The sequence below is a fragment of the Orycteropus afer genome, unplaced genomic scaffold (assembly GCF_000298275.1).
Source record: "Orycteropus afer afer isolate SDZICR_OR568_19922 unplaced genomic scaffold, OryAfe1.0 scaffold00516, whole genome shotgun sequence".
NCBI lineage: Eukaryota > Metazoa > Chordata > Mammalia > Tubulidentata > Orycteropodidae > Orycteropus > Orycteropus afer.
The window spans coordinates 1,405,081-1,433,075 of record NW_006922103.1 but is presented as its reverse complement, the minus strand read 5'-3'; the positions used below and the strand labels follow the sequence as shown (position 1 = coordinate 1,433,075).

General features: G+C 40.6%; 1 protein-coding gene across 1 annotated transcript in view; it reads left to right on the top strand.

The window, feature by feature from the left end:
* The window catches only part of LOC103209702 (docking protein 6), a 606,523-nt gene that overhangs the window by 369,958 nt on the left and 208,570 nt on the right, over positions 1-27,995 (top strand). The window contains exon 5 of the mRNA XM_007955603.1: positions 16,180-16,369. Within this exon, the coding sequence (XP_007953794.1) occupies positions 16,180-16,369 (190 nt within the window). The remainder of the gene's footprint in view (positions 1-16,179; positions 16,370-27,995) is intronic.

Sequence of the window (27,995 nt, the reverse complement as noted above, 5' to 3'; positions counted from 1 at the left end):
GAAAGTTTTGTGGATTTGTACGCCAAGAATAAATATAAAGGAAAAATTACATTAAAAAGAAAACAGGCCCCACAGGTCTCTCTGATATGGCTGTGGTTTCCAGGGTCGGCTGCCAACCAGGTTCATGCTGCACACTGCGGGGCCGCTGTGGCCATGGGCGGTCACCTAGATCAGCGGTGACCACCATGGGGCTGGGGAAGGCCCAGCATGTGCAGCAGGTCGAGGGGAGCCCTGGCTCCACGGAGAAGGAGGTTCTGTACGCCAGCCCGCAGTTGCCATCTTGTAACCTCGGTAGGGTAGTCCGTCTTCTAGCATAGTCTATGGCAGATGAGTGTTTCTGAAGGTTGGGAGGTGCCCAGGGGGCCTTGGGGGACCTCCTACAGGGGCCATATCGGGCTGTTCCAAATCCCGTGTCACTGGTGTTAAGGGTTCCAGGGGGTGGTGGTGGCTGGACTGTGGGAGCTGGACGGGCATGCCTGTCATGGTGACTGCAGATCCCTGATTTGTGCCCACCATGCCTCTTGCACTAGACCCACTCTAGTCTCAGGAATTTGCTTGTTACTTTCACTGTGTAAATAATGTTTCCTGGTCCATACCCAAAAAAAAAGAAAGTAAGTGATCCTTTTCATTAGCTCTCAGCCACAATTACAGACTCTTGTTTTAAATTTTTCTGGTGAAAATCTGCAACACAGAGAACCACACTCCCATTGTGGTTTCAAGATGGTGGCAGTGATTCTTCACACGGCGGCAATGTTCTTGTTTCTGTTCCAGCTCTTTCACTGCCATTTACTTCATCTCCTTGCCCCCCCCCCCCTACTTCTCTGTGCTTGAAAATCACTGTGGACACTTTGGGCTTACACATATATAATTTTTAAGGAACATAATACTCAAGGGTGGCCATCTTTACTCTTTGGGCTAAACTGTTTGTTCTGGTTCCCTAGTGCTGCTCTGACAGGAATATACCACAAAGTGGATGGCCTTAACAAACAGGAGTTTATTCTCTTACAGTTTGGAGGCTTTAAGTCCAAGTTCAAAGTGTCAGGCTCTAGGCCCTGGGTGAAAGCCACTCAACCTTGAGCTTCAGCTCTGCCTCCTGCTCCCGGCCCACCTGGAGCGAGAGGCATTTCTTCACCCAGACAGCCGCTGGCTGCTGAGGCTGACAAGCCCAAGGTTGACAAGTAAAAATGCACGGTCCCAATGTTTCCAAACCACATGGTAGGCCATTAATTCAAGTCCATTGAAAGTCCCAAGGTTGGCAGAGCATGGCAGGCTGCTGAACAATAACATGGCCATATGCAGGTTTCAAGCGTGCCATAAGCTAGAGGCCATTCCCCAAGGCTTCTCCTTATACACAGGAAGCAGACCACATCCCTAAGGCAGCTACTCAGCTGCTCACAGTAGATTTCACCATGGAGTTGATTACCAGTCTCATCATGGGGAATATTACATCCAGCTGCCCAGCCACTCAATCAGGCCCAACCAAGTTGACACACAAACTTAACTACCACATTGTTACTTACTTTAAAGATGACTTCAAGGGGGTAGTTTCAGTTCAAGGTTTGAAGAGCAACTCAGGGTTATAGTCTAAGGGACTCTTCCAAACTCAATACCCAAATCAAACCCTCTGCCACTGAGTCAACTCTGACTCATAGAGACCCTATAGTACGGGCTAGAATGGCCCCCTGGGGTTTCTCAGGCTGGAGTCTTTACAGAAGCAGACTGCTGCTTCTTTCTCCGTGGAACCACTGCTGGGTTTGGACTGCCCACCTTGTGGTTAGCAGCCGAATGCTTTAACCTCTGCAACCAGGGATCTCTCCAGCCTCACTACATTCAGAACAGCGTAGACTCCTTAAGCGTAACATCTTCTAAAATAAATAAAATCCTCAAACTTCCCAATACACGTTTGAAGTATTAATACGTATAGATAGAAATAAATTCTTAGTGAAAGATTTGTCATTACAGATTCAGTTAACTTTTTTTAAGCCATTATAGTATTAAATTGCATAGTTTATTCTTCAACAGAAAACTTATTTTATTGTTTTATCCATAATTTACTTGGAGTTTGGAATTTCTCCTAAGAGATAAGATCCATATGCTTGCGGAACTGAGATAATAAACCACATCCATGGCTTTTGGTGGTCTTGTGGTGGCCTGTCAGCGAGGAAAGGATGCATCGCTTGGCCTTGACCTCATCGTTACCATGGCGCCCAGAATGGCTGCTCGTCTTCCAATGTTTCAGAGTCTGCATACAGTCCATACAGCTTGGTCTTATTTACTCTGAGACACACTAAGAATATACTTTTATGCAAATATTTTTAAAGGTGAAAGATAATGTCTGTTGCTGAGATAAAGGTGGTTATTGATTAAACTCCTTGCTATAGTCATCTTTATCTGGTACTGTCAGCTGCTTTCCTATCGACTCAGAGGCCCACATGGTATAGGGGAGAGGAAAGCAAACGCTTGCTCGCACTCTCTCTCTCTCTCTCTCTCATACACACACACACTTATATTTAGACTTCAGATAACATTGCCACAAGAGAGTACATATTAAGTAGACATTTCAAACTTTAAAACCTTATTGTTTCCAGGGACTTTTGACATATCATTAGTGTTTACAACAGCTTACACTGACTGTTGAAAATATTAATGCCTGAAAATTATTAATGTCCAAGAGTTCCTTCTAAAGGATTCACGACACACCATAGAAATTCCAGAAAGCGAAATCTGTCTGTTAGTCCTTAATAGCAGAGGTCACTTATAGGAAATTCCTACGATTCTTGGTCAATGGAGACCCAGAGGCTATGTCTAGCTTGCTACAGACACAAGAGGTTGCCATCAGAACAAAGACTGGAAATCACATCTCTGACTAGGTTCCCACAACCATGCTTATGAGTGGCCTAGAACTGACATGCATTCTTACTTTAGCCTAAAAATGTCTATAACATTTTTCCAGAACTGAAGCAGTATTCCAGTGTTGTTTCTAAATTCTGTACCTAGGTTTCTATAGCAACCACACCCCCAGCATCCAACTCAGACACCACTGGATGTCATTAACTCATTCATTATCCACCCTTCAAATATTTTTGAAGACCTATTATATGTAAGAACTAAGCTGGAGAAATGAACAAAAATGATCTTTATTTTCAAGAAGTTGACAAAATAGTGAAGGAGATAAAGCTATAAACAAAGTGTATAGTCAACGCTGTTCAAAGCAATGCTGTGCCACAGAATTCCGTTGGCATTCCTGACCAACATTCTCTTTTAAGACCTATCTATGTTGGAAACCCAAGGAGGGGTCGCTATGAGTCGGGGCCGACTCAACGGCACATAACAACAACAACAACAACAATGTATCCAAAAAATAGATAGGGTCCTTAGAGGGCAGTGAGCTTATGTTAATGGGGAACAACTCAGAAGACAACTCAAAGGACTTGGTCAGTGTCGCTGAGTTATACACGTACAACTTTGAACGGGTGGATGTGTTTGCTGTGTATATTCTCAGCAAAATATATATATAATTTTTTTTTTTCTGATGGCATAGACCTATCAGCTTGTTTTTATGGCTTCTGCCTGGGTGGGTTGGTTAGGGTTTAGCGGATTTAGGCTGGCCTCTGCTGGGATTAAACGCTCTGGTGGCATAGTGGATAAGGCACTTGACTGCTAACTAGAAGGTCAACTGTTCAAACCCAGCAGCTGCTCTGTGTAAGGAAGACAGGGCACTCTACTTCCATAAAGATTTACAGCCTCCGAGAGTAATGCAATAGGGGTCGCTGGGAGTCGGAAACAACTCGATGTCAGTGAGTTTTTGTTTTGTTTTGTTTTGTTTTTCTCTCCCTGCTAGGACTGGCTGCAAGCTACAGGTTGTGTCCAAATCTGCCTCATGTGTCTCAAACTTCTTATACTAGCTGCTACCCAAAGCATATTCTCAAAGCAAAAACTAGGGCAAGAGAGTAAGCTTAAACTTGCAATGCTATTTAAACCTCTGTGGATGCCATAATATTTTTCTTGATGGTGAAATGTTGCATGATTCTCCTAAAATTGGAAACTAGACAAAGATATCTTTGTTCAACTATACTGTCCGGCATTCTAATGAAGGTTCTTACCTCTGTTATCAGAAAACAAATAATGTAAAAGTCATAAGAAAGAAGAATCTAGATAAGAAGAATGTAGGGTTGTATACCCAGAATCCACCAGAAAGCAACAGTAACTAATAAGAAAATTTAGCAGTGTTCTAGGATGCAAAGCTAGTATTCAAAAGTTAATATATAAATATATTAGCAATGAACAATTAGAAAATGAAATATATAATACCATTTGCAGTACTGTATAAAATCACATACTCAGTCATTAAATTAGTAGAGAATTACTAGAAAAACTAAAATGTTACTGAGAAAAATTTTAAAAGATCTAAATAAATGGAGTGATAAACCATGTCTATGATTGGAAGACTTGGTATCATTAAGATACCACTTCTCCTGAATCTCTGAATTCCAGCTGTCCCCCCCCCCCCAGAACCCAACAAAGTTGTTTAGCCATTCTTCTGTTGATGGGCATTGAGCTTTGTCTACCTTTTGGCTATTGTGAATGGTGCTGCAGTGAAACTCGGTAGACATGTGTCTGTTTTCAGTGCTGCTTTCAAGGCTCTTGGGTATATATATACATAGGGGTGGAATTCTACATCATATAGTAGATCTATGTTTAAGTTCTTGAAGAACTGGCATACCATTGTCCACAGTGGCTGTACCATTTGTATTCCCAGCAGGAATGAATGAGGTATCCAGTGTCTCTACATCCTTACCAACATTTGTTATTTTTCTTTTTTTTTAATCTTAGTGGGAGTCAAGTTGTATCTCATTATGATTTTGATTTGCATCTCCCTAACGGCTAAAGAGAAGCTCTGGTAGCATAGTGGCTAAAAGCACTTGACTGCTAACCAGAAGGCTGGTGGTTCAAACCCACCAGCCACTCCTCGGAAGGAAGGTTGGGCAATCCTACTTCCATAGTGATACTGCCTCGGAAACCCAAGGAGGGGTCGCTATGAGTCGGGGCCGACTCGACGGCACATAACAACAACAACAACGGCTAATGAAGGAGCTCTGGAGGTACAGTGGTTAAAGCATTTGGCTGCTAACAAAAAGATCAGGAGTTCAAACTCATCAGATGTTCTACAAGAGAAAGATGAGGCAGTCAGCTTCCCTTAAGATTTACAGCCCTACTGCTTATGCACAGGGAGATAGCTCAGGGTGCAGAAGAGTATGAAGGGATGGACACTGGGAGGAGGTAACTATGGGGAGGAAGTGGGAGGGGAGCTGCTGCATTGTAAATTTTGGTCAATGACATGAGACAAAGTATATGTGAACTGCTGTATGAAAGGTGAATTTACTCTGTAAATCTTCACCCAAATCCTAATAAAAAAAATAAAAAAAAAGATTTACAGCCCTAGAAACGCTACGAGGCAGTTCTACTGTGTCTTGTAGGGTTGCTATGAGTTGGAATCAACTCAAGAGGAGTGGGATTAATGGATTAATGGCTAATAGCATTGAGTATTGAGTATCTTTTCATGTGCTTGTTCACCATTTGTATATCCTCTTTGGTGAAATGTCTATTTGAGTCCTTTGCCAATTTTTCAATTGTTTTATCTTTTTCTTGTTAAGTTGCAGGATATATATATATATATAGATATATATATATATATTCTGGATATTAAACCCTTATCTGATATGTGGTTCCCAAAATTTTCAGTCTGTAGATTATTTCTTCACTTAGTTGATAAAATCCTTTGATGAAGAGAGATTTTAAATTTTGATAAAATCACACTTATCTTTTGTGTCTTTGTTGCTTGTGCTTTTTGTGTCATATCTAAGAATCTACTGTTGAAGACTAGGATCCAAAGCATTACCCCATGTTTTTGTCTGAAAGTTTTATGGCTGTAGATCATACATTTCAGTCTTTGATTCATTTTGAGTTAGTTTTTGTATATGGTGTTAGGTATGGATCTAACTTCACTCTTCTACATATGGAAATCTAGTTCTCCCAGCACCATTTTTAAAGAGATTATTCTTTTCCCATTTAATGGATTCAGGCCCCTGTTGAAGATTAATTGACCATAGATGTATATGCTTAACTTGGACTCTCGATTCTGTTCCATTGTTACTAAGTGCTGTCGAATCATTTTCAACTCACAGCCACCCAACATGCAATAAAATGACTCACTGGTTGGTCTGTACCATCCTCACGATCATTGCTGTGCCTCAGCCCATCGTTACAGCCACTGTCTCCATCCGTCTCGTTGACGGTCTTCCCCTTTTCTGCTGACCCTCTACTTTACCAAGCATGATATCCTTCTCCAGGGACTGGTCTCTCCTGACAACATGACCAAAGTACAAAAGACAAAGCTTAGCAATTCTGGCTTCTAAGGAACATGATGGCCATACTTCTACCAAGATAAATTTGTTCTTCTGATACTCCCTGGTATACTCTGTGTTCTTCACAAACACAATTCAAATGCAGCAGTTTTCCTTCACTCTTCCTTATTCATTGTCCAGCTTTCACGTGCATATGAGGCTATTGAGAAGACAGTGGCTTGGGTCAGGTGCCCCTTAGTCTTGAAAGTCATCTTTGCTCTTCAACACTTTAAAGCCGTCTTTTGCAGCAGATTTGCCCAATGAAATTCATCTTTGGATTTCTTGACTGCTGCTTCCAAGGACATTGATTGTGCATCCGACTAAAATGAAATCCTTGACAACTTCAACCTTTTCTCCATTTATCATTATGTTGCTTATTGGTCCAAATGTGAGGATTTTTGTTTTCATTATGTCGAGGTTTAATCCATAATGGAGGCTGTAGTCTTTGATCTTTATCAGTGAGTGCTTCAAATCTTTTTCACTTTGACCAAGCAAGCTTGTGTCATCTGCCTATTGGAGGTTATTGAGTCTTCCTTTAATCCTGATGCCAAGTTCTTCATATTCCATCGGTCTATAACAAATGTCATGTTACCTATATTGTTACAGTGATAAAAAACGCATTTGGGAAGGCAAAGGAGCAACATTAGCCATCTTGAAAAGGACAGACCAAGGGGGAAGGCTTACCCTTCTTGATATCAGGACTTATTGTAAAATGGCAGCAATCAAAACAGAAGTTAGACAATGCGATCAGTGGAAAAGAATAGAAAGGAGAAATAGAACCACACATAATTTTTGACAAGGAACCAAAGCATTTCAGTGGGAACATGTAAAGGGGGAAAAAAAAAAAAAGTTCTGGACTAATTGAATAGCCACATGAGGAACAATGAACTTTAACACCTAGCTCACAAAATACTCAAACTTCAATTAAGCAAGGATAAAATTTTAGAAGGAATAGGAAAAGATTTGGGGATAGGTAAACTGTTCTTAGATAAAACATGAAAGCACAGACTATAAAAATAAGTGTTAAGTTGGACTTCATCAACAGTCAAACCTATGCTCATCAAAAGAGCACCATTGAAAAAAAGAAAGCCACAGACTGGGATCAACTACTGGAGATGAAGATGGCTGCTGCTGGGAACCCACTAGCATAGACAAAAATAACCTTCAGTGTTAGAAATCAGGTAGCTGATTGCATCTAGGAACAGGGAGTGACCTGGAAGTCGTGTAAGACTTTCCTGTTGATATGCAATTGTCAAAACTCAATGAACATTATACTTAAGATACCAGCATTTCATAATAAGCTATAATATAGTTCAATGTACATAATATAAAAAATAAAATTTGAAAAACGCTGTAAGAAATGTAGGATATTTAATTTCCTTTCAATAACAAGGGTTTATTACAAAAATTAGAAAAAACAAAACTAGTTTCCACCTTCCACACTTCAGTGACTACCAAAAACAAAATTATTATAAGTGAAAATCTGATATTAAGTATTTATCATAAATGTGTTAGGAAAAGTGCTAGTATTTGTGGTGTATAGAATTCTGAAACCCAATAAGAAGACGTTATGTACTTAATTTAATACACACACACACACACACACATATAGCACATTAAAAGATAAAAATATATAAATGGCTAATAAACTTATACAAAAAAGAGTTAAATCTCACAAATAGTAAGTATAAATCAACATTAAGAAACAAAAAATCTTCCAACTGGATTAGTAAGCAACATCATGATAAACGGAGAAAAGGAATTTCATTTTACTTGGATCCACCAAAATCAGCATCCATGGACGCAGCAGTCAGGAAGTCAAGCAATGTATTATATTGGGCAAATATGATGCAAAACATCTCTTAAAATTATTAAAAGGCAAAAATATAACTTTGAAGACTGAAGTGTGCTTGACCCTTATGATATTTTCAGTCACCTCACATACATGTGAAGTCTGAGTGATGAATAAGGCAGACCGGAGAATTAGCACCTATGCATTATGATGTTGACAAAGAATATTAAATATACCATGGACTGTCAGAGAATGAACAAGTCTGTCTTCAAAGCTGTTCAGCCAGAATGTTCCTTAGAAGCAAAGATTGCAAGACTTTGTCTCACATACTTTGGACATTTGATCAGGATGGAGCAGTCCCTGGAGAAGGACACCATGCCTGGTTAAAGTTAGAGGGTCAGCAAAAAAGAAGAAGACTGTCAATGAGTGACTGCCACAACAGGCTCAAATACAGCGACGACTGTAAGGATAGTGCAGGACCCGGCAGTGTTCTGCTGTTGTGCGTGGGCTCACTGTGAGCCGGAACCCACTCGATGGCACCTCCCAACCCAGCAACTGTAAAATAACAAAATGTTGTAACTAAATGAGCACAGAAGGTCATCCATGGATCCTATTCGCTCTGGTGTAGCTACACTGGGATGAACACTTCCCATGCTGCTTCCTGGAATAAGTGCATGTAAGGAATTTCTGGAAAGCAGTTTGGCTGTACAAACTTGAACAGAGTTTGAGCATCTGAATCCAAATGATTCAGATTTTTGTACACAACATAATAATCAAGGATATTAAAAATGTTCAAAAATTTATACACAAGAAGAAAGTAAGCCTCATGAATCAATAGCAAAGGAATGAATTATTCAGCAAATCAAGCTGAAAATTTGTCATTTTATTGCAGTTTAATTTATAGGCAAAAATTGGAATAACTTCAGTGTTTATCAAATGGAGGATTACTCAATAATTTATGACCTTATTATACAGTGGAATATTATGTACTCATTAAAAATAATGCTCCCAAGCAATGCTTAATAGCATCTGAAAATGTTTATACTGTAATAGTTGTAATGTACAGGGTTTAAATATTTAATATTCAGTATAATATATGCATATGTTTGCATATTGAATATAGGATTGCTCTATTAGGAATTCTCTAAAATGTAGCAGTTGAATTAATTTCATTTTTAAGACTATTTTTCTGTATTTACTGAAATGAACATGATTTCATTGGAGAAGCAGAGAAAATGCAATCAACAATCTTTTTTGTAAAGGGAAAAGAAAACTAATTGCTGAGAGGATGAAAAACATGGCTGGGTTTTATTTCTTTAAGCATGTCTGGTCTAGTCAAGAAATGCAGGTGTTGCAGTTCACAGTGGTCATGTGTATTGAGCAGATGGTACCTGGAAACTGAATTATTGCCTCTTGTCACAATATAAAAAATAAATTTCAAGGAATTTGAGTACTGTGCTGGGAATGGAAAGAGAATTCCTGGAGCGTGTCACAGAATTTGATGGGCATCAGCCATGCTTTGTTCCATTGCTCTGCTTGTGTGGTGCAGATCTCAGGACAGGTCACAACGTCAACGTATCTGCCCTGACAGGGTGGCTCATTTTCCAAAGCCTCTGAGTTGAAGAGGACCCTTTGCAATATCTCAGTAGTGGGACATTTACGAGCTAACATAAAGAATGGTGTTGAAATGCCTAATTATTCTCTGTGTAATATAGGATTCTATCCACCTCCTTCAGCACTGAATGTAACTGTTAAAAATAAAGTTGGTCTTACCAGACAATGGTGCTTGCCAAGCACAGGTGCAGTTTTACAAATGCCAGGTACTTATGGACTTACTACTCTGTTCCTACATTAAACCAGTGACTCTGAGATTTTCCCTGGATAATATTTATTAAACTGTTTATTGATTTTTGTATTACTAGGAGAAGGTCATATTTTAAAATGTTATATAGCAATAGTTAAATATCAAGTGTAGAACAGGACTTTCTTGTTGTGTTTTTTTTCCTGTATCAGCTAATAGAAAACCAAAAAGCCAAACCCACTGGCATGGAGTCATTCTGACTCATAGAAACCCTTTAGGACAGAGGAGAAACCACTCCTATGGTTTCCAAGGCTATAATCTTTATGGAAGCAGACTGACACATCTTTTCCCACATCAGCTAATAACAGGACTGTAAATCTTACCAAAATACAAATTCATGGGCACTGTGTTTTAGGTAAGGAGCTCTGGTGGTGCAGTGAATAAAGCATTCAGCTGCTAATCAAAAGGTCAGCAATTCAAACCCACCCGCAACTCCATGGGAGAAAGATGAGGGAGTTTGCTGCCATGAAGATTTGCAACCTTGGAAACACTATGGGACAGTTCTTCTTTAGCCTATAGGGTCCTTGTGAGTCAGAATCAACTCGATGGCAGTGGAATTGGTTGTTATTTTAATTTGTTTGTTTTTGGAGTTTGGGTTTTATTTAAACTCTAGAATTCCATAATTCATAGGCAGGAACCCATTTTGATCTGATAATTGTGCTAATATATAACCTTTTCAACCATGGATTTCTTCACACATTCAATATCCTTCATAAGATTCCATATTAATCAAATTTTGTTTGTATTTCAGGATGCTATTAGCATTATTTAGACAATTTGTTTGTTTTCCAGTTCACTTGGATACTTGAGAATGGGTCGTTGAGTGCTGCTTAATAAGGGTGTTGTTGTTTATCTTGTAAATAGAGAAAAAAATTGCAATATTCGTCACATGAGGAATTGTAAACTGTCTTTCACACATCTCGGTGCTATGCCTCTCTCCCTTCTGTTTCAATCTAAGAGCTCTTTCTTGCCAAATCAGGCATGAGTCCATTGGGCTGAGATGCATTTATCTGAGCAAATAAGAACAGTTTTGAATACTATGTGCTGGTCTATCCTCACTGTTTCAAAGGCATCTCAGTTGGTTTCGCTAACCTTCCTGCTCCATGGTAGTAATTTAAGATGAGTTTCACTAGTCAGTCACTCTCAATGTGTGCTCCTGATGTGGGGCATCAGCAACCCTTGGGAACAAGCCGAAATGTAGCTGCCCAGCCCCATCCCAGATCCTCAGAGTCACCAAGAGTGTTGGTCCGGCAGTGTCTGTCATCCAACGATCCAAGTTCTTCTGATGATGCATGCTGAAGTCCGAGACGCCACGTCACGGTAGTAGAGACAGCTCCCTGTGAGATGCCCTTGAGTCAGTTTTGACTCACAGAAACCCCGGGTGGTAAAGCAGCACTGCCCATAGGATTTTCTGCTTAGTCATCTTTATTACAGCAGTCACCAGGTCTTCGCCCAAGGGAGCCGCTGGGTGGGTTCAAACCGTGAACCTTTCCGGGTAGCAGCCAAGTACTTAACCCTTTCACACCACCAGGCCCCTGAACAACCAGGTCAACTGTAGGTTCTTAAGAAAGTGACACCATTTGAGGGCAACATGAAACCCCTGCCTGGCAGGATGTTTCCACGAAGGAAAGCATGCGGAAAACTTACCTTTGTGGAACATACAACCCTTCCATACTGAAGTGGTGTTTTCAGTGGACACCTTCACGACTTTTAGTAACGCAGTGCTTTCTATGCGTGAAATAACTCGTGGGTAGAAAAGGCAGAGGGCTTGGCTTGAATTTGAGGGAGCAATATTTATTAGGCAGCCTGGCCTCCGCCACCCCATCTCTGCATGCCACACTGTCTGCTGGATGAAATCAGCCCATTTTTCAATTGACTCTCAAGTCCTCAGAAATCAAGCAGCAGTAGAATATGGACTCTGGTTATTTGAAAACAAAATTTCTTAGCATAATTCCTTTTTTGAAGATGCAAGAAATGGTATCAAGAAGACTGGGGAGACTGGATCATAACAAGAATAAGTAACTAGAAACCGTGAGAGTGTGAGGTCAAGGAGGCCCAGGCCAGAGGGAAGGGGAACCACTCAGCCATTGTCTGCTCTGCTGTGGAGCTGAGCCTGGGAGGGCCCCAGGGGCAAGCTATGCAGTGGCTAGTTGCTGGTTTGTAAATGTGCTTCAATGACCTCTACATCCAGAGCCCTCTATCATCCGAATCTTTTCAGTTCTCTTCCACATCCTGCTCCTCAGATGCCCATTGTGATGATTTGCACTCTGTCCTGTTTCCTGTTATGAGTTTTATCTGCTCCCCTTAGAGCACACAGACATTGGTAATGATTCTTCTGGGTCCTCGTAGTACCCCTTAGATTATAGGTAACATTTTATGCATGATCCACTTGAAGTGTGCTCAATGCCAAGATTATTTTCACATGTCTTTTCTAAAATATCACACTGTGGATGTAAATATTAAGAATCAACATAGCTTCAAGCAACCATGTAATTGGTGAGTAATATTCATTTTATCTATATTTTGAAATCGTTATTGTTTCTTGGCATTTTTGCAATGATTCTCTAGTTGAAAGCTTCAGGCTTTGGAATTGATGGAAAGGGGAGGCTTTGGAAGAAATTGTTACTTGTATAATGACAGTATTTTCCCTGCGCACAGCAGAGCCGGTAGCATATGATTAGCTCCAAGTGTGGAAGCTGAACTTCATCAAAAGGGTCTCAGCCAAAGGAAAGGAGATTTCTGTTCAGATGTTATCTTTATTCTTGAGTCACCCCTCGGGTCCCAGTTTCATTTATTCTGTTATATGAGATCATGTTCCCTTTGATTTACTACTTGTAATCCCTTCAGAGTGAGGATTGTGGCAGGAAAGTGAGTGATGTGTTTAATGCTAAATGTCTTTACTTGGTGGCTTAGAAGAAATGCAAGATTTATGGAACGCATGGCTAGGTGGGCCCTTTAAATCATAGATAGTTGATAGGACAATGTTCTTAATTCTTCAGCTATAGGATTGATCTTGATCATCATTTCTTAGCAGATGAACGTGAAATCCTTACACCAGTTTCATGGGCCTATCTTAGTAGAAAGGGAGCTCTGGTAGCATAGTGGCTAAAGCACTTGACTGCTCACCAGAAGGCTGGCGGTTCAAACCCACCAGCCACTCCTCGGAAGGAAGGTTGGGCAATCCTACTTCCATAGTGATACTGCCTCGGAAACCCAAGGAGGGGTCGCTATGAGTCGGGGCCGGCTCGACGGCACATAACAACAACAACAACAACATCTTAGTAGAAAAGAAAATCACTAGGCTATCTTTTGTGCAGAAATACCGAGACCCTGGAATACAAACAGAAATCATGTGGTTTCTGAGCTTAAAGCTAGCAGGCTTGTGTTAAGTTAAATTCATTTGGAATCTGTATATTCTCCTTTGGCATCAGTGAATCTGAACTGTGCAGAATTCCTGCCACAGCAAATTCTTTCCATTACGCAGCTCAGTACCGGCACACATTCAACATTTAAGATCATCCATTATGATGGTAATAGCACGCTTCTAGAAATATCAGTTCTCTTCCAACTTCAGCTGCATCATTTTGCTCTCAAGATGATTAATGCTACCTAAAAACCCACTTCTGTGGAGTTGGTTCTGACTCACAGTGACCCTACAGGACAGAGTAGAACTGTCTCATAGAGTTTCCAAAGCTATAAATCTTTATAGCAGCAGACTGCCTCACTTTCTCCCATGGAGAGACTGGTGGGTTCGAACTGCTGACCTTTCAGTTAGCAACAAAATGCTTTAACTACTGTCCCACCAGGGCTCCTTAATTAATACAACAGCACTGCCTTTAAAGCCCTATTTGCAATTCAATTCAAACTTACAAAAATGTATCATCCAGTAATTCTTAAACTCTTGTTATCATGATTCATTGTCTTTAGTAATTCGTCCATCATGCATCTCATATTCATCATGACTTACATTTATTTCATTCACATAAAAAAAAAAAAAAGCCAACCAAAATATTTCTACAAGTGTATTTCTATGTTCTGTAAGAATTCCCAGGTATATACCAGAGCTGACAAGGGACAAGGTTGTAGTCACTTCTTGGCCACAGCCAGGTACCCAGAGGGAGTGAGTAGTTGGAGCTAGTAGTTGGACCTGTGGGCTCAGGACCATAGTTACAGGGGATATCAAGCTCAATTGGCATAATATACTACACTAAACATTGTTTCACTTCCTACTTTGGCAAGTAGTGACTGGGATCTTAAAAGCTTACAAGCAGCCATTTAGATGCAACGATGGGTCTCTCCTCATCCAGAGCAAAGAAAAATGAAGAAAACCAAAGATTGATGGAAACTTTAGTCCTAGTGACTGGTACACCATGCAATCCTCAGCCTATATGACTATGAGACCAGAGGAACAAGATGGTGCCCGGCTACCACCGTCAACCACTTGGAGGGGGATCTATGTAGGAGATCCTGGATAGAGAGGGAGAACGATGTGGAACAAAACTCAAAATCATTTGAGGAAAATAAAAAAGGGGACCAGGTTTGCTGGTCTGATAGAGCCTGGTGGAACCACTGAGACTATGGCGCCTAGCTGCCCTCCAGGTCTGGAATTGAACCCACTCCTATGGCTTCTAGCCAAACAAAAAACAGGCATATGATGTGAACATTTACATTAGGTAGATACACCCCTTGGAGAGACCAATCATGGGGAGAATAAAGGGACTGTGTATGCACAGGGAGACAGCTCAGGGGGCAGGAGTACATGGGAGGAAGGACACAGGGAAGAGGTGGCTATGGGGAAGAGGTTGGAAGGGAGCTGTTGCAGAAAATTGCAGTCAGTGTCGTGAAATAAAGTGTATGTGAGCTGCTATAAGCAAAGTGAATTTGCTCTGTTAACTTTTACCCAAATCACAATAAAAATTTAAAAAATAAATAAATAAAATTAGCCAACCAATAGTTATCAACCACCTACTATAAACCAAGCATGGTTTAAAATCTAGGGATGTTTTATAGGGTAGTTTATAAGGCATTCAAATACTTGACTGCCTAGAATTTATAATCTAACATTGTTTCTCAAAATGAAGTGCATTTAATGCACTGGAGTAAGAACTAAAGGCTGCAGAGTTTTATAACATCCCTTAAAATAATAGAAAGTTACAAAGTAAGATATAGAATCACTGCCCAATGATCAGATTTTCAACCTAGAATATCCAAGATTGTGAAGAAGTAATCTTTTTATTTTACTTATCACAGCAATGCCTTTAGTCCTGCAGAAAGGAGTATGAATATCTGCAGTTACCGTATGCTGAATTTTACCACAAATAAAATTTGTTTTGAGATACAAACTGAATTATTTTTGTGATGCTTAAGTAATTAGTGAGTCAGTCTGGGTTTACTTCAGTGTTTTACATCACAAAGATGCAATTGAGTATGTTCTTAATTAAATAAGAAGTTCTCTCAGGAAGTGTACATGTTGTATCCATTTAGATTGGGTAAAGAAATAGTACCCTTAGGGCAGAGAACATGGCTAGCTTTTTACCTTTGTTTTTTCATTATACACCTTAACCATTTAATCACCACTATAAAGAACGCATGCAATAAAAAAGCTGTAAATGAATGAATGAAAAAACTTTTAATTAGTAACTTCTTTCCTCACACAAGGAGCTTTGGTAGCACGGTAGTTAAAGTGCTTATCTGCTAACTAAAAGATCAGCAGTTCGAATCCACCAGCTGCTCTGGTGGAGAAAGATGTGGCACTCTGGGTCTGTAATTATTACAGCGGCGGAAACCCTATTAGGCTGTTCTACTCTGTCCTCTAGTGTCACTATAAGTCAGAATCGACAGTATTGGGTTTGGTATGGGCTTTGCTTCCATAAAGCTTGACATCCTTGGTAACCCTATGGGGCAGTTCTACTCTGCCCTCTACGGGCACTGTGAGTCAGAATCGACTCCACTCACAGCAATGGGCATGGCTTTGCATTTTGGGTTCCTCACATGCATAGTGGCAGAAGGTGTGAGGGAGAAGGAAGTGCTTTCGGAAGTCTCGAGGTTACAATTAACACACTGCTGCCAGAGGGAGTCACCCTTCTTTACACTCAATGTCTTCCATCCTTTCTTCTTTGCAGAACGATTCAATGTGTACCTTATGCCTACACCCAATCTGGATATCTATGGCGAATGTACAATGCAGATCACGCATGAGAATATCTATCTCTGGGATATCCACAATGCCAAGGTCAAACTGGTGATGTGGCCTCTCAGTTCATTGAGGAGATATGGTCGGGACTCAACGTGGTTCACATTTGAATCAGGAAGGTAAGTGCTCAGTGTGATGATCAAGTGCAGGAGATGGGAGCAAGCACTCTTCAAGGGAAGGTTGTGAACACTGCTACCCAGGATGTCTGCTGCTAGTTTTAGGGGTGGAAGTTACAAGATATATCATGTCCTCAGATTCCTGTTGATAACCTGAGTAAAACCGTTAATCGTATGGCAGGATTATTAAGTCATTCAAAATGTCCCCCATGAGTACTGTTCTTTTCCACTGACATCAAACTAGTTTCATAATTTTTTCAGTAATGCACTATATTTTTGTAAATTATTGCAATAGTCTATTTTGGTGTATCCTATGCAATGGGATTATTATGAAATTGAGTATGTTATTGTTTGCATTGTTTGTGTGGGGTTTTTTTTGTAAAATTTCATTGAGCTTTTGGTGAAAGTTTACACAGCAAATTAGGGTACCATTTAAAAGTGTCTACACATATTTGGTTACATTTTCCACGTTGCTTAAACATTCTCATTTCCATTCTTGTTGTTCCATTGCCATTATTTTTGGTTCCCTACCCTACTGACATTCTCATCTTTGCTGTAGAGTGAATGTTAGTTGTTTGGCTTCAAATAGATGATTGTTTATTTGTGTGTGTGTATATATATATATATATGTGTGTGTGTGTGTGTGTGTGTGTGTGCGCGCGCGCGCGCGTGCGTGTATGTATATATGTATATGTATATATGTGTATACACATATATAAATACATAGGAGCTCTGGTGGTGTAGTGCCTAAGGCACTTGACTGCTAACCAGAAGGCTGGTGGTTGAAAGCCCTCAGCCACTCCTTGGAAGGAAGACTGGGCAATCTACTTCTGTAGAGATACTGCCTCCGAAACCCAAGGAGGTGTGGCTATGAGTTGGATCTGAGTTGATGGCAGTGAGTTTAATTTTTCAGTCATCTTCCATTTTCACATAATGCTTATTTTTAAATAATGACCTGGTCTTTGGGACTTAACCATGTTGATAAGTGAGGGGTGTGTGTGTGTGTATAAATAAAGGGAGCACAGGACCCGTGGGTAACATTGTTTATTTTATAATCCAGTCTGTTATTTAGTTGAAAGGTGAAAGGTGACCTCAAAGATTCATTTCAGTTTGAATTTCCAAGGGTATGTCAGGGTGATAATTTTGGGGTTCCCTAGGTCTCTGGTGGTCCAGTGAGTCTGACTCTCCTCCCCCCCCCACACACACACACACCAGATTTTGAGTTCTGTTCTATAATTTTGTAGTTCTTTTGGTCTCTGGTTAGGGGAGGCCGTGGATTGTGTAGGCAGTTGGTCCTTGTAAATTGGTTTCTTCTTTCAGTCTTTGATTTCTTTCTTCTGCTTTTCCTTCAGACAAGCAGAGACCCATAGTTGTATCTGAAATGGCCGCTAGCTTTTAAAACCCCGGACGTTACTTTCCAAACTAGAATATAGACATAAACTTCATGAACTACGTTGTGCCGACTGACCAAGGTGTCCCACAAGACTATGACCCTAATCCTTCAAACCCAGTAAGCCAGTCCTGTGAGGTGTTTGCTTAGGTTTGGGAGGTATCAGTGACTGTGCCCCCTATGTACTTTTTTATGGGTATGAATATATGTGTAGCACTTACAAACATGTATATATATGCCTACAAAAACCAAACCCAACTCACTGCCATCAAGTCAATTCCACTCATAGTGACCCCATTGGGTTTCCAAGGTGGTAAAACTTTACAGAAATAGATTGCCCCATCTTCCTTCTGTGGAGCAGCTGATGGGTTTGAACCTCCAGCCTTCTGGTTAGCAGTCAAGTGCCTTATGCAATATGCCACCAGAGCTCCTTATATGTGTGCCTACAGATATACCTATATATACTCTCATATATACACATGTATACATTTCATTCTGTTGTACATAGAGTCACTATGAGTTGTCTCTGACTCAACAGCACCTAACAACAATAACAAATACACATATATGCATACATGTCTATGTAACGCCTCACATAGTTTTGGTTGTTACTGCTGTTGTCGCCAAACTGTGTATGTTATAGCGGTCACTGTTAATGTTTTCGTATTCTTAACGTCATCCTTTACCTTGGTTAAGGTGCTCACTTCACTGACATTTGGCTTTGCCTCTTCCATCACCAAAACTACCAAGTGTCTACTGTCAACAGAGTGATTTCCCCTTCTGCCCTCTCCCATCCTGGTACCCACCAAAGAACGTTGATTTCTATGTCCATCCCTATTTTTTTTGCATTTTATAAAAGTGGGATCATATGTTGTTTGTCTTTTTATGGTTGACTTATCTCACTCAGCACAGTATCCTGCAGATTCATCCATGTTATGTTTTGTGGACTCATCTTTATTGCTGCGCAGTGTTTCATTGCATTTGTACACCACATTTTGTTTATCCGTCTAGTCATTAGTGGGCACTTAAGTTGTTTCTGTCTTTTTGCTATTTTGAATAATGCTGCCATGAACGAGTCGTGTGTGCATATGGGTATTGTGTCACCACTATTAGATATTTGGGGCATATACCTAGGAGTGGGGTTACTGGGTCATATGGCATTTCTGTCTGTAGCCTTTTGAGGAAGGGCCAGACCGTGCTTTATAGTGGTTGTGCCATTTTACATTCCCACTGAGAGTGGATAAGTGTTTCAGTCTCAACACATTCCCACCAGCTTGTGTGAGTTTGTCTAGGCAGACAATTTCAAAAGGAGTTTTACATAAGTTTATTTAAATCTTGCTTTTTAAGGTTAGTTAAAAAATACTCCATTATTCCAAATTTGTATATTAAAAATATCAGTTAAGTATAAATATTAACTCATAATGATTGAGGAGATATTGATAAATCCATAGTTTTTGAAACGTGTAACTCGGACTTTAAGCTTGGTGGGTCACAGCAAATAGATTGGTTTCTTGATTGAAGTGTATGGTCAGAACCCATAAATGTTTGAAGTGAATGCTTGTTTCACAATTATTAGACACAGCTTTAGACATTAGCTACTATGAACAGGGTTAATGTCTTAATACTGTGACCACTTGGTGATAGTGTTGTCATGCACTCAAGATGAACTCAAGATGAGACTTAGGGTTTAAGATTCAATATAATGACATGTAGCTACTATGAACCAGGTTAATGTCTTTATACTGGGACCACTTGGTGATAGTGTTGTCATGCTTTAGACATTCGCTACTATGAACCAGGTTAATGTCTTTATACTGGGACCACTTGGTGATAGTGTTGTCATGCTTTAGACATTAGCTACTATGAACCGGGTTAATGTCTTTATACTGGGACCACTTGGTGATAGTGTTGTCATGTGCTCAAGATGAACTCAAGATGAGACTTAGGTTTTGAGATTCAATATAATGACACGTGGTGTAGCATCCTCACCCAGGGAACTTGATGACTACATTCTGGAGGTGAATCTGAGCTATCCACATGCAGTTGCAGTGAGGTTTCATTGTATTTGATACAGCAATTTAAAGTGTGTCACTTACTTCTTACTAAATTGTCATTGCCTTTAATTGCCTGGCTCATGGTGACTCCATGTGTGTCACAGTACAGCTGTGCTCTGTGAGGTTTCCAATGGCTGGTTTTTTGGAAGTATATTGCCAAACCTTCTCAAGTGCCTGTGCGTGGATTCTAACCTCCAGCGTTTTGGTTAGCAGCAAGCATCAACTTTTCACACTACCCACAGACTCCCTTATTCAACGTTAGATTCTAATAACAATGTCCACTTAGTATCCTAAATAACTCATATGCTTCTCAAAACTTTTAAAGAGTCAAAAAACAAAAACCACCCTAAGCTGGAGGAAGTTCTCCAGTCTGGGGTCTGCTGGCACTAAGGTTGGACAGAAGCCTCACCAGAGAGTTGGCCGAGTAGCCTGTGCATCTCGGTATACTTGTATGCGCTTACTCAATTGGCTCTCCCTCTGCTTAGATCCTCCCGGGGTCAGGGTGGTCACCTGCTTTGGGTGCATCTCAAACCCCTTCGCCTTAATTCCCTTAAGAGAATCAACATTTTGGTTCTGGACACCACTGCTTCAAAAGGATATGGTTATGAAAAGGGGATCATAGCTTAGAGACGTAATGACCTGAAACCTGTGATGCATGGTCCACCAAACTGAACACATCGGTGTGTGTTGAGAAATGAGCCAGAGGGCTTGCTTTCATCAGTTAGCAGCCTAACCGCCAAGCTCCCCTCCCTGGCCCTTCCCCCGGGATCCCTGATCTCCCCTTTCAGACAACACTTCTCTCGCTCTCTGGCCCTGCATTTCAGTTGGCATCTGTGCGCCTGACAGAGCAAGACAGGAATGTAAATAGCAAGGAGTGGTTTTGTATTTTCTTTCTTCTATAGTTGTTACCTAGAATTGTCACTCATTTATACTTGTTCACATAAGGAGCCCTGGTGGTGGAGTCGTGAAGTGCTTGAATGCTAAGCACAAGTTCAGTGGTTCAAACCCACTCACTGATCCATGGGAGAAAGATGAAGCAGTCTGCTTCTGTCCCTGGAGAACCTCTGGGGCAGTTCTACTCTGTCCTGTAGGGTCAGCGTCGCAATCGACTTGACAGCAAAGGGTTATACTTGCCCATGTTTTTTTCTGCCAGTTTCCTGTTCTCTCAAAGCCTTTAGGATGCTTGCAGTTCCTCGTTAGAGGTTTTAAATTGATTTTCTCAACTAACACACCAAACTGCTTAATGTACACACTTCTTGGCTTCTCTGGCAATCAATATGAATTGTTCTTCAGTGATCTGCATGGTTTTTAGTAATTTTGAGATACGAGATTTTGAGAGGCCGAAAGCAAAACTAGCATTCAGCGTTTGTTTTGCAGCAAGCAGTTAAAGAGGCATCACCTCAAGCAGGGAGAGCTGCCCTTGCCGTGCTCTTTCCCTGGGAACTGTTCTCGGCATCGTGCCACCATAGTGTCGGGGAACCCTGCGTTAGTGTTATTTGAGGTTTTATATGTTGTGATTTGGTAGGTTGCTTTGAGACTGGGAATGCTCAAAAACTTTTCCCATGTCATGTAATGGTAATGGCTTCTTCACTTTATACTATTTCAGCTAACAAAATGTTTCTTGAGATGCTCTGATTTTGGATGGTGGGGGCAACCTGTATCTGGAGACGCCGAGGGAGTTAGCGTGCTTTTCAGGCAGCATATGGCACATGATGTCCCAAACGGCTGTGGAAGAAATCATAATTGATTGCGCATTCTCAGAAATTATGTAATTTTCCTTTTTCTCATTTTTGAATGAAGTTTTTCTACACAGGCCTGCAGAGCTCTCCTCCTGAAAGCTCTGAGGAGGCATATTCCTGGCCAGTGCACTGGAAATGGGTAGACATAAGCCGAGCAGAAAGCCCACTGGAAGAAGCTATGCTCAAATGTTGGAGAAATTGTTACCAGTCTTAAATCTAGAAAATCTAGAAATAGATATCAGTGTTACCGGTCCTGGCTCAGGAAGTCGAGACCGAGTGAAAATGGAATTAATGCAATAGGACTTTACAGGGCAAGTAATGAGAAAACGTTGTGTGGCTGGCTGCACTAACGGATGGGGGGCATATCTTCTGTGGACAGGCGGTGCCCATTTCACACAAGAGCCTTCTCATATCGCAAGTGTAATTCTTTGGAATGAGACTAAGCTCCTTAGGGAAATCAGATGGTAAAACAATGATCATCTAATGTCCTTACACTTGAGGGAAAACCCCAAATTTGTCTTGTGGAAATTTTATTTTCATAAAAGTAGAGAAGTGCTTGGGTTTGTCATGCATAAACTCATTTTGTTTATTGCAGGTGGTCATGGCATAGCCCACAGGTAAGACCTCAAAATACTCCTTTAGATGTGGAGAACCAGGTCTGTAAAATTAGCCCAATAATGAAAGGCTACATCTGCAGCCTTTAGGAATTTACCTTTAACGGGTGGGCTTAGGAGGAAGGCTTACTTAACCAGTGGCTTTTCCTGGGTGGAGGTCCACCGTAGCCGGGGTCCAAGGCAGTGGTGGGCAGAGTCTCCAACAGAGCATTTGGGAGAGGGTCAGAGGCAGTGTCGTCCTGCCTTGACCTTGCTCTTATCAGAAGAGCAAAAGCCCAGAGTTGTTAGGTGATTTGTCCCTCCGGTTTTGCAGATAAGGCTTTATCAGGGCTGCCCAGTGCCTGTTGCATCAGGACAAGTTACGGCAGGTTCATAATTAGAGATTGACTTGCAGTGTCTAACACAGATTGAAGGTTGTGTCAAACCATATCTCAGCAAAGCAATTGTTAACATTAGAAATTGTCACCTTCAACTTGTTTACAGCTTTAACTTTCAATGTTCAAGTCACACTTTCCATGTTTCACACGTTTGAGATCACTGCATTTTAAGAATACATCACAACCTACCCTTTGATCTCAAATTGCATTCAATCAGAAATCTAGCACATAATATTTTTTAAATCTAGCACATAACATTTTTAAAGGCAAGTTGCAGCAAAAAAATTTTCCAAATGAGTATCACAAATGCTTTTTTTATACTGCTTAATATTCATTCACCAAAATTCTAAATCTTTAGCATTTTCAGCATCCAAGCAAACTTCCTTACTTGTTCAGCATAACATCATTTTTGGAACACTGCTCAGAGTGAAAGCATCACCAGCATGTTCTGAGGCAGGTAGACATGCCCTGAATGGTGTGTTCAGGGAAAGTGGTCATGGTTTGGGGATGTTCTTCAGTTACATGTTGGACTATATATATATATATATATATATTACCCTCTTGCCCAAAGTGTTTTCTCACCTGGCTATATTTCTTCAGTGTTGCTTTGATGTTCATCAAGAAAATATTAAGATTTATTCAGGTGAAAAATTTTGTGTAATTATTCCTTTATCCTGGATACATTTGAATAATAATTTTCCCTCCAATTGTCATATTTAAGGTGCCCCCCCATTTGTCCAATCCCCCGTTTGTCCAATAAATAGTTTGTGGGATTTTTAGAGCAAGCCACAAAAGTTCAGTTACCTAACTCAGAAATACAAGCCATAGTCATGGGTACATCTATAGCATCTTTTCAACAGGAATGTTTGCTCAAAGCTGAGCATCCATTCCCTTTTTTGAAATTGGGATTTTCCCATGTGTGACAGCCTGATTCCACAGTGCTGCCTTTTAGAGCTGGGATTTTTATTTGACTAGCCTCTGGTAGCATAGTGGCTAAGACACTTGCCTGCTAACCAGACAGCTGGCGGTTCAAACCCACCAGCCACTCCTCGGAAGGAAGGTTGGGCAATCCTACTTCCGTAGTGATACTGCCTCGGAAACCCAAGGAGGGGTCGCTATGAGTCGGGGCCGACTCGAGGGCACATAACAACAACAACAACAGCCCCTATGGCATCATAAGTTCTGGTGGTGTAGTGCCTAAGGCACTTGACTGCTAACTAGAAGGCTGGTGGTTCAAACCCACCAGCGATACTGCCTTGGAAACCCAACTCAATGGCAGTTTTTGGTTTTGGTACTATCACATGCATTTTCAAAGATAAGGTGTTTTTTGTTTGTTATTTAATAAGATTATCTGTTATGGCTAGTCTCCAACATCTATCTGTAATGACCACTAATGACCACCTGTCTTAAGCTATGTTTTTGGTGAAAGTTTACACAGTAAATTAAATTCTTCTTTGACAATTTCTATACAGGTTGTTGAGTGGTAAAAGGTTTTTCGCAACCTTCTCTTTAATTGCATTCTGGTTGTTCAGTTTAACTCAAGTCATCATGTAGTTTTATCACTGTTAATTTGTTGTTACAGGAGGTAGAGGAGAGGAGTTGAATGGCCCAGTTGAGTTGAGATGGGTGATGTTGAGGATTTGGTGTCAAATGGTGGATTTGTGGTATCTGAAGGAAGCAGAGAAGTGTAGAAGTGTAAGCCACAGGGGTCCAAGAAGTCAATATCGCTTATGGTGACACATCTGAAAATCAAATAGAGACAAATTAATCTGTAGGAGCTTAGATTTCTCTGTGGTTATCCAGGATGTATTTTTTTTTTTTTTTTTGTCTGAAACAATACTTCCCCCTTTACTAACTTCCCCCTTTACTAAATGAGTTATTATTAGATTTGATAAAGACTTGGAAGGAAGATTGGGCAACTTACTTCCGTAGATATACTGTCTTGGAAACCCAAGGAGGGGTCACTGTGAGTCAGGATCAACTGCACAGCAGTGAGCTTGGGTTTTTTTTTTTTAGGTTGTAAGGTAAATGAACATTCCATAAGAATCTTTCATTTTCAGCTCATTTTGTACTAGGGATCCAGAAAAATGTGTGCCTTGATCAGTTTCCATAATGTGAGGTATGCCAGAGCCAGATAGCCAAATTGCTAACACTTTTATGATGCAGAGTAGATGACTGGTTTTACAAGACTGTAGTAGTCCTAAGCTGACCATGCATCTGCTATGTTGTATGGATATGTTGTATGGATATTTCTTACTTTCATTCAGAGGGAGTTAAAGGACCAAAGTGTTGTATTAGAATAATTTGCAAAGGCCTATCAGGCTTTATCTTGTCACTACACTATTCTGTGGGAGCTCTGGTAGCATAGTGCCTAAGGCACTTGACTGCTAACCAGAAGGCTGGCGGTTCAAACCCACCAGCCACTCCTCAGAAGGAAGGTCGGGCAATCCTACTTCCGTAGTGATGCTGCCTCGGAAACCCAAGGAGGGGTTGCTATGAGTCGGGACCGACTCGACGGCAAATAACAACACTATTCTGTAGTGTGTCTCCTTGCCTTAAATTTCCTATAAAGTCACAGTGTGTAACAAAGTAGATATAGTCCATGCTCCAGCCTGCTTCAAGTGCTCACTTTCAGCAAGCAACATTGTGTCTGCTGCAGATCACTGATTTTTCATATGTCTTCCTCCTGTCCTGATGTCATGTTCTTATTCATATGGCCCAGCTTCTGGCATTATTTGCTTAGCATAGAGACTGAATAAGAAATGGAACTCTCATGAACAGCTTTACACAGTATCCCCTTTTCTGTTTAAACAACTTCCTCGTAGTCTATAATTATTATGGAATTCCTGTTCTTCATAGTATTGTCCATAGTCTGTTATGATCCTAATCTGTTATGATCCACACAGTCTAAAGCCTTAACATAGTCAGGAAAACACAGGTAAACTTCTTTCTGGCATTCTCTGGTTTCAGCCAAGATCCATCTGACCATCAGCAATGATAATCTTCTTCTGAATTAGGCTCGAATTTCTGGCAGTTTCCTGTCAATGTATTCTTGGAAACATTTTTTTAATTATCTTCAACAAAATTTTACTTGTGTGTGAGGATAATGTTGTTGTTATGTTGTTACGTGCCGTCGAGTCGGACCCGACTCATAGCGACCCCTCCTGGGGTTTCCAAGGCAGTATCACTACGGAAGTAGATTGCCCCATCTTCCTTCCGAGGAGTGGCTGGTGGATTTGAACCACTAGCCTTCTGGTTAGCAGTCAAGTGCCTGAGCCACCATGCTACCAGAGCTCCCAATACTGTTCAGTTATTTCTGCATTCTGTTGGATCAATAAATATGGATCTCATCCCCAGTCATTGGGCCAGGTAACTGTCTTCTAAATTTCTTCACATAGACAAGTAAGCACTTCCAGCATTGCATCTGTTGAAAGATATTGATATTTCAATGCAAGTTACACTTCTTCCTTTAATACCATTGGTTCTTGACCTTTATGCTACCTCCCGCAATAGCTGAATGTTGACCAATTCTTTTTAGTATTTAGTACAGTGACTGTGTATTCATTCCATCTTCTTGTGATGCTTCCTGTGTTGTTCAATATTTTACCCATAGAATCTTTCAATATTGCAACTCAAACTTCTTCAGGTGTTTTAGCTTGTTCTTCTTCTGTTTGTGTAACTCTAACTCTTTGCACATTTCATTATTTTTGAAATCTTCTGTTCAGCTCTTTTACTTCCATTCATTTTGTTGTTATGTGCTGTCGAGTCCAACCCGACTCATAGCAACCCCTCCTTGGGTTTCCGAGGCAGTATCACTACGGAAGTAGATTGCCCAACCTTCCCTCTGAGGGTTGGCTGGTGGGTTTGAACCGCCAGCCTTCTGGTTAGCAGTCAAGTGCCTTAGGCACTATGCTACCAGAGCTCCTAACAACAAATACATTAGAACTTGGAATGAGTCTTGGGGACACTATTCTCCTGGCCAAGTTTTTCATTTATAGTAGTTGTGGTAGTGGAGCAGGTACCTCTTGTCTACCTGAGTCTACCTGATTATTTTAATTATAGGCTATAATTCCTGTTGTCAGGGAAGAGGGATAAGACAGCAGAAGTATCTCCTTTACTGCATCCTCTAAAGGATCAATGGGGTTAAGCGTTTGACTGTTAACCCAAAGACTGCCATTTGAACCCACCAGCTGTTCCAAGTTCCAAGGGAGAAAGATTTGGCCTTGGAAACCTTATGTGGCAGTTTTAGTCTGTCTTACATGGCTGCTATGAATTGGAATCGATGTAATGCAACAGATACTTTATAGACCCACAAGGATCCTTGCTTGGGAGTCCATGAACCTTTCCTTTTATCCTAGTAACTTACATTCTAGTTGCCAGAAGAGATTCATTTTATTTATAATGAAAGTGATAAGCCTAAATAGTTCTAATGTTCCATGTCTCCCAGGCTCTGTCGCAAGTCTTTTAAATGCAATTTTATATGCCCCACATTGGCTATACCTGGAACAGACAAAGGGAAAGGAGCTCTGGTGGCGTAGTGCCTAAGGCACTTGACTGCTAACCAGAAGGCTGGCTGGTGGTTCAAACCCACCAGCCACTCAGAAGGAGGATGGGGCAATCCATTTCTACAGAGATACTGCCTTGGAAAGAAAGGAGAAAATGGGAAGGTTATGGTGTATTTCCTCATGGGACTATGCTGGCAAGTAACTTAATGTCCTCTTTGCCTTTCAAAATAATGCATAGCCCACTAAACAGACTTAATTTTGTTCACATTTTTAGTTAGTCTGGGTATTGGCATGGATGCATACCAATCAGTTTTCCAGAGTTTCCTCTTTCTGCTGACTAGACGCACTGTTTTCTAGAGATATTATCTTAACATAAGTAAAGCAGTGCTCCAGTTTACCATGCATAAACTCATTTACTTCATTGGGAGTTATAATGTCACAACAAGACCCCAAGACATTCATTTAGACCTGGAGAATCAGGCTAGTGTAAAGTTGGTCCAGTAATTAAACGAGGTAATATCACTGGAGCACACATGACCATTTCTTATGGGCACCACATGACAGGTAAATGTTATTCCTACATAAAAAAAAAGAAGAAGCATACTAATAAAAATGTGCTGCCTGAATGTTTACAAACATGAAAATCTAGAACGAACCCAAATTGCCATCAATATGTGACTGGAGAAACAAACTTTGATATATTTATACAATGGAATAACTACCTACCAATAACATACAGCACATTAGGCTAAGCAATATGTATGATTAATTTATAGAAAATTGTACCAAAGCAAAACTACTTTATAGTCACAGAAATTAGATCAGTAATTGCCTGAGGAAGGAGGAGAATGGACTGTGAAGGGGTATAAAACAAATCAATCAAACCCCCAAGCTACTCCATAGTCTATAGGGGGGAAAAAAATGTCATCTGCTTCCATAAAGATGACAGC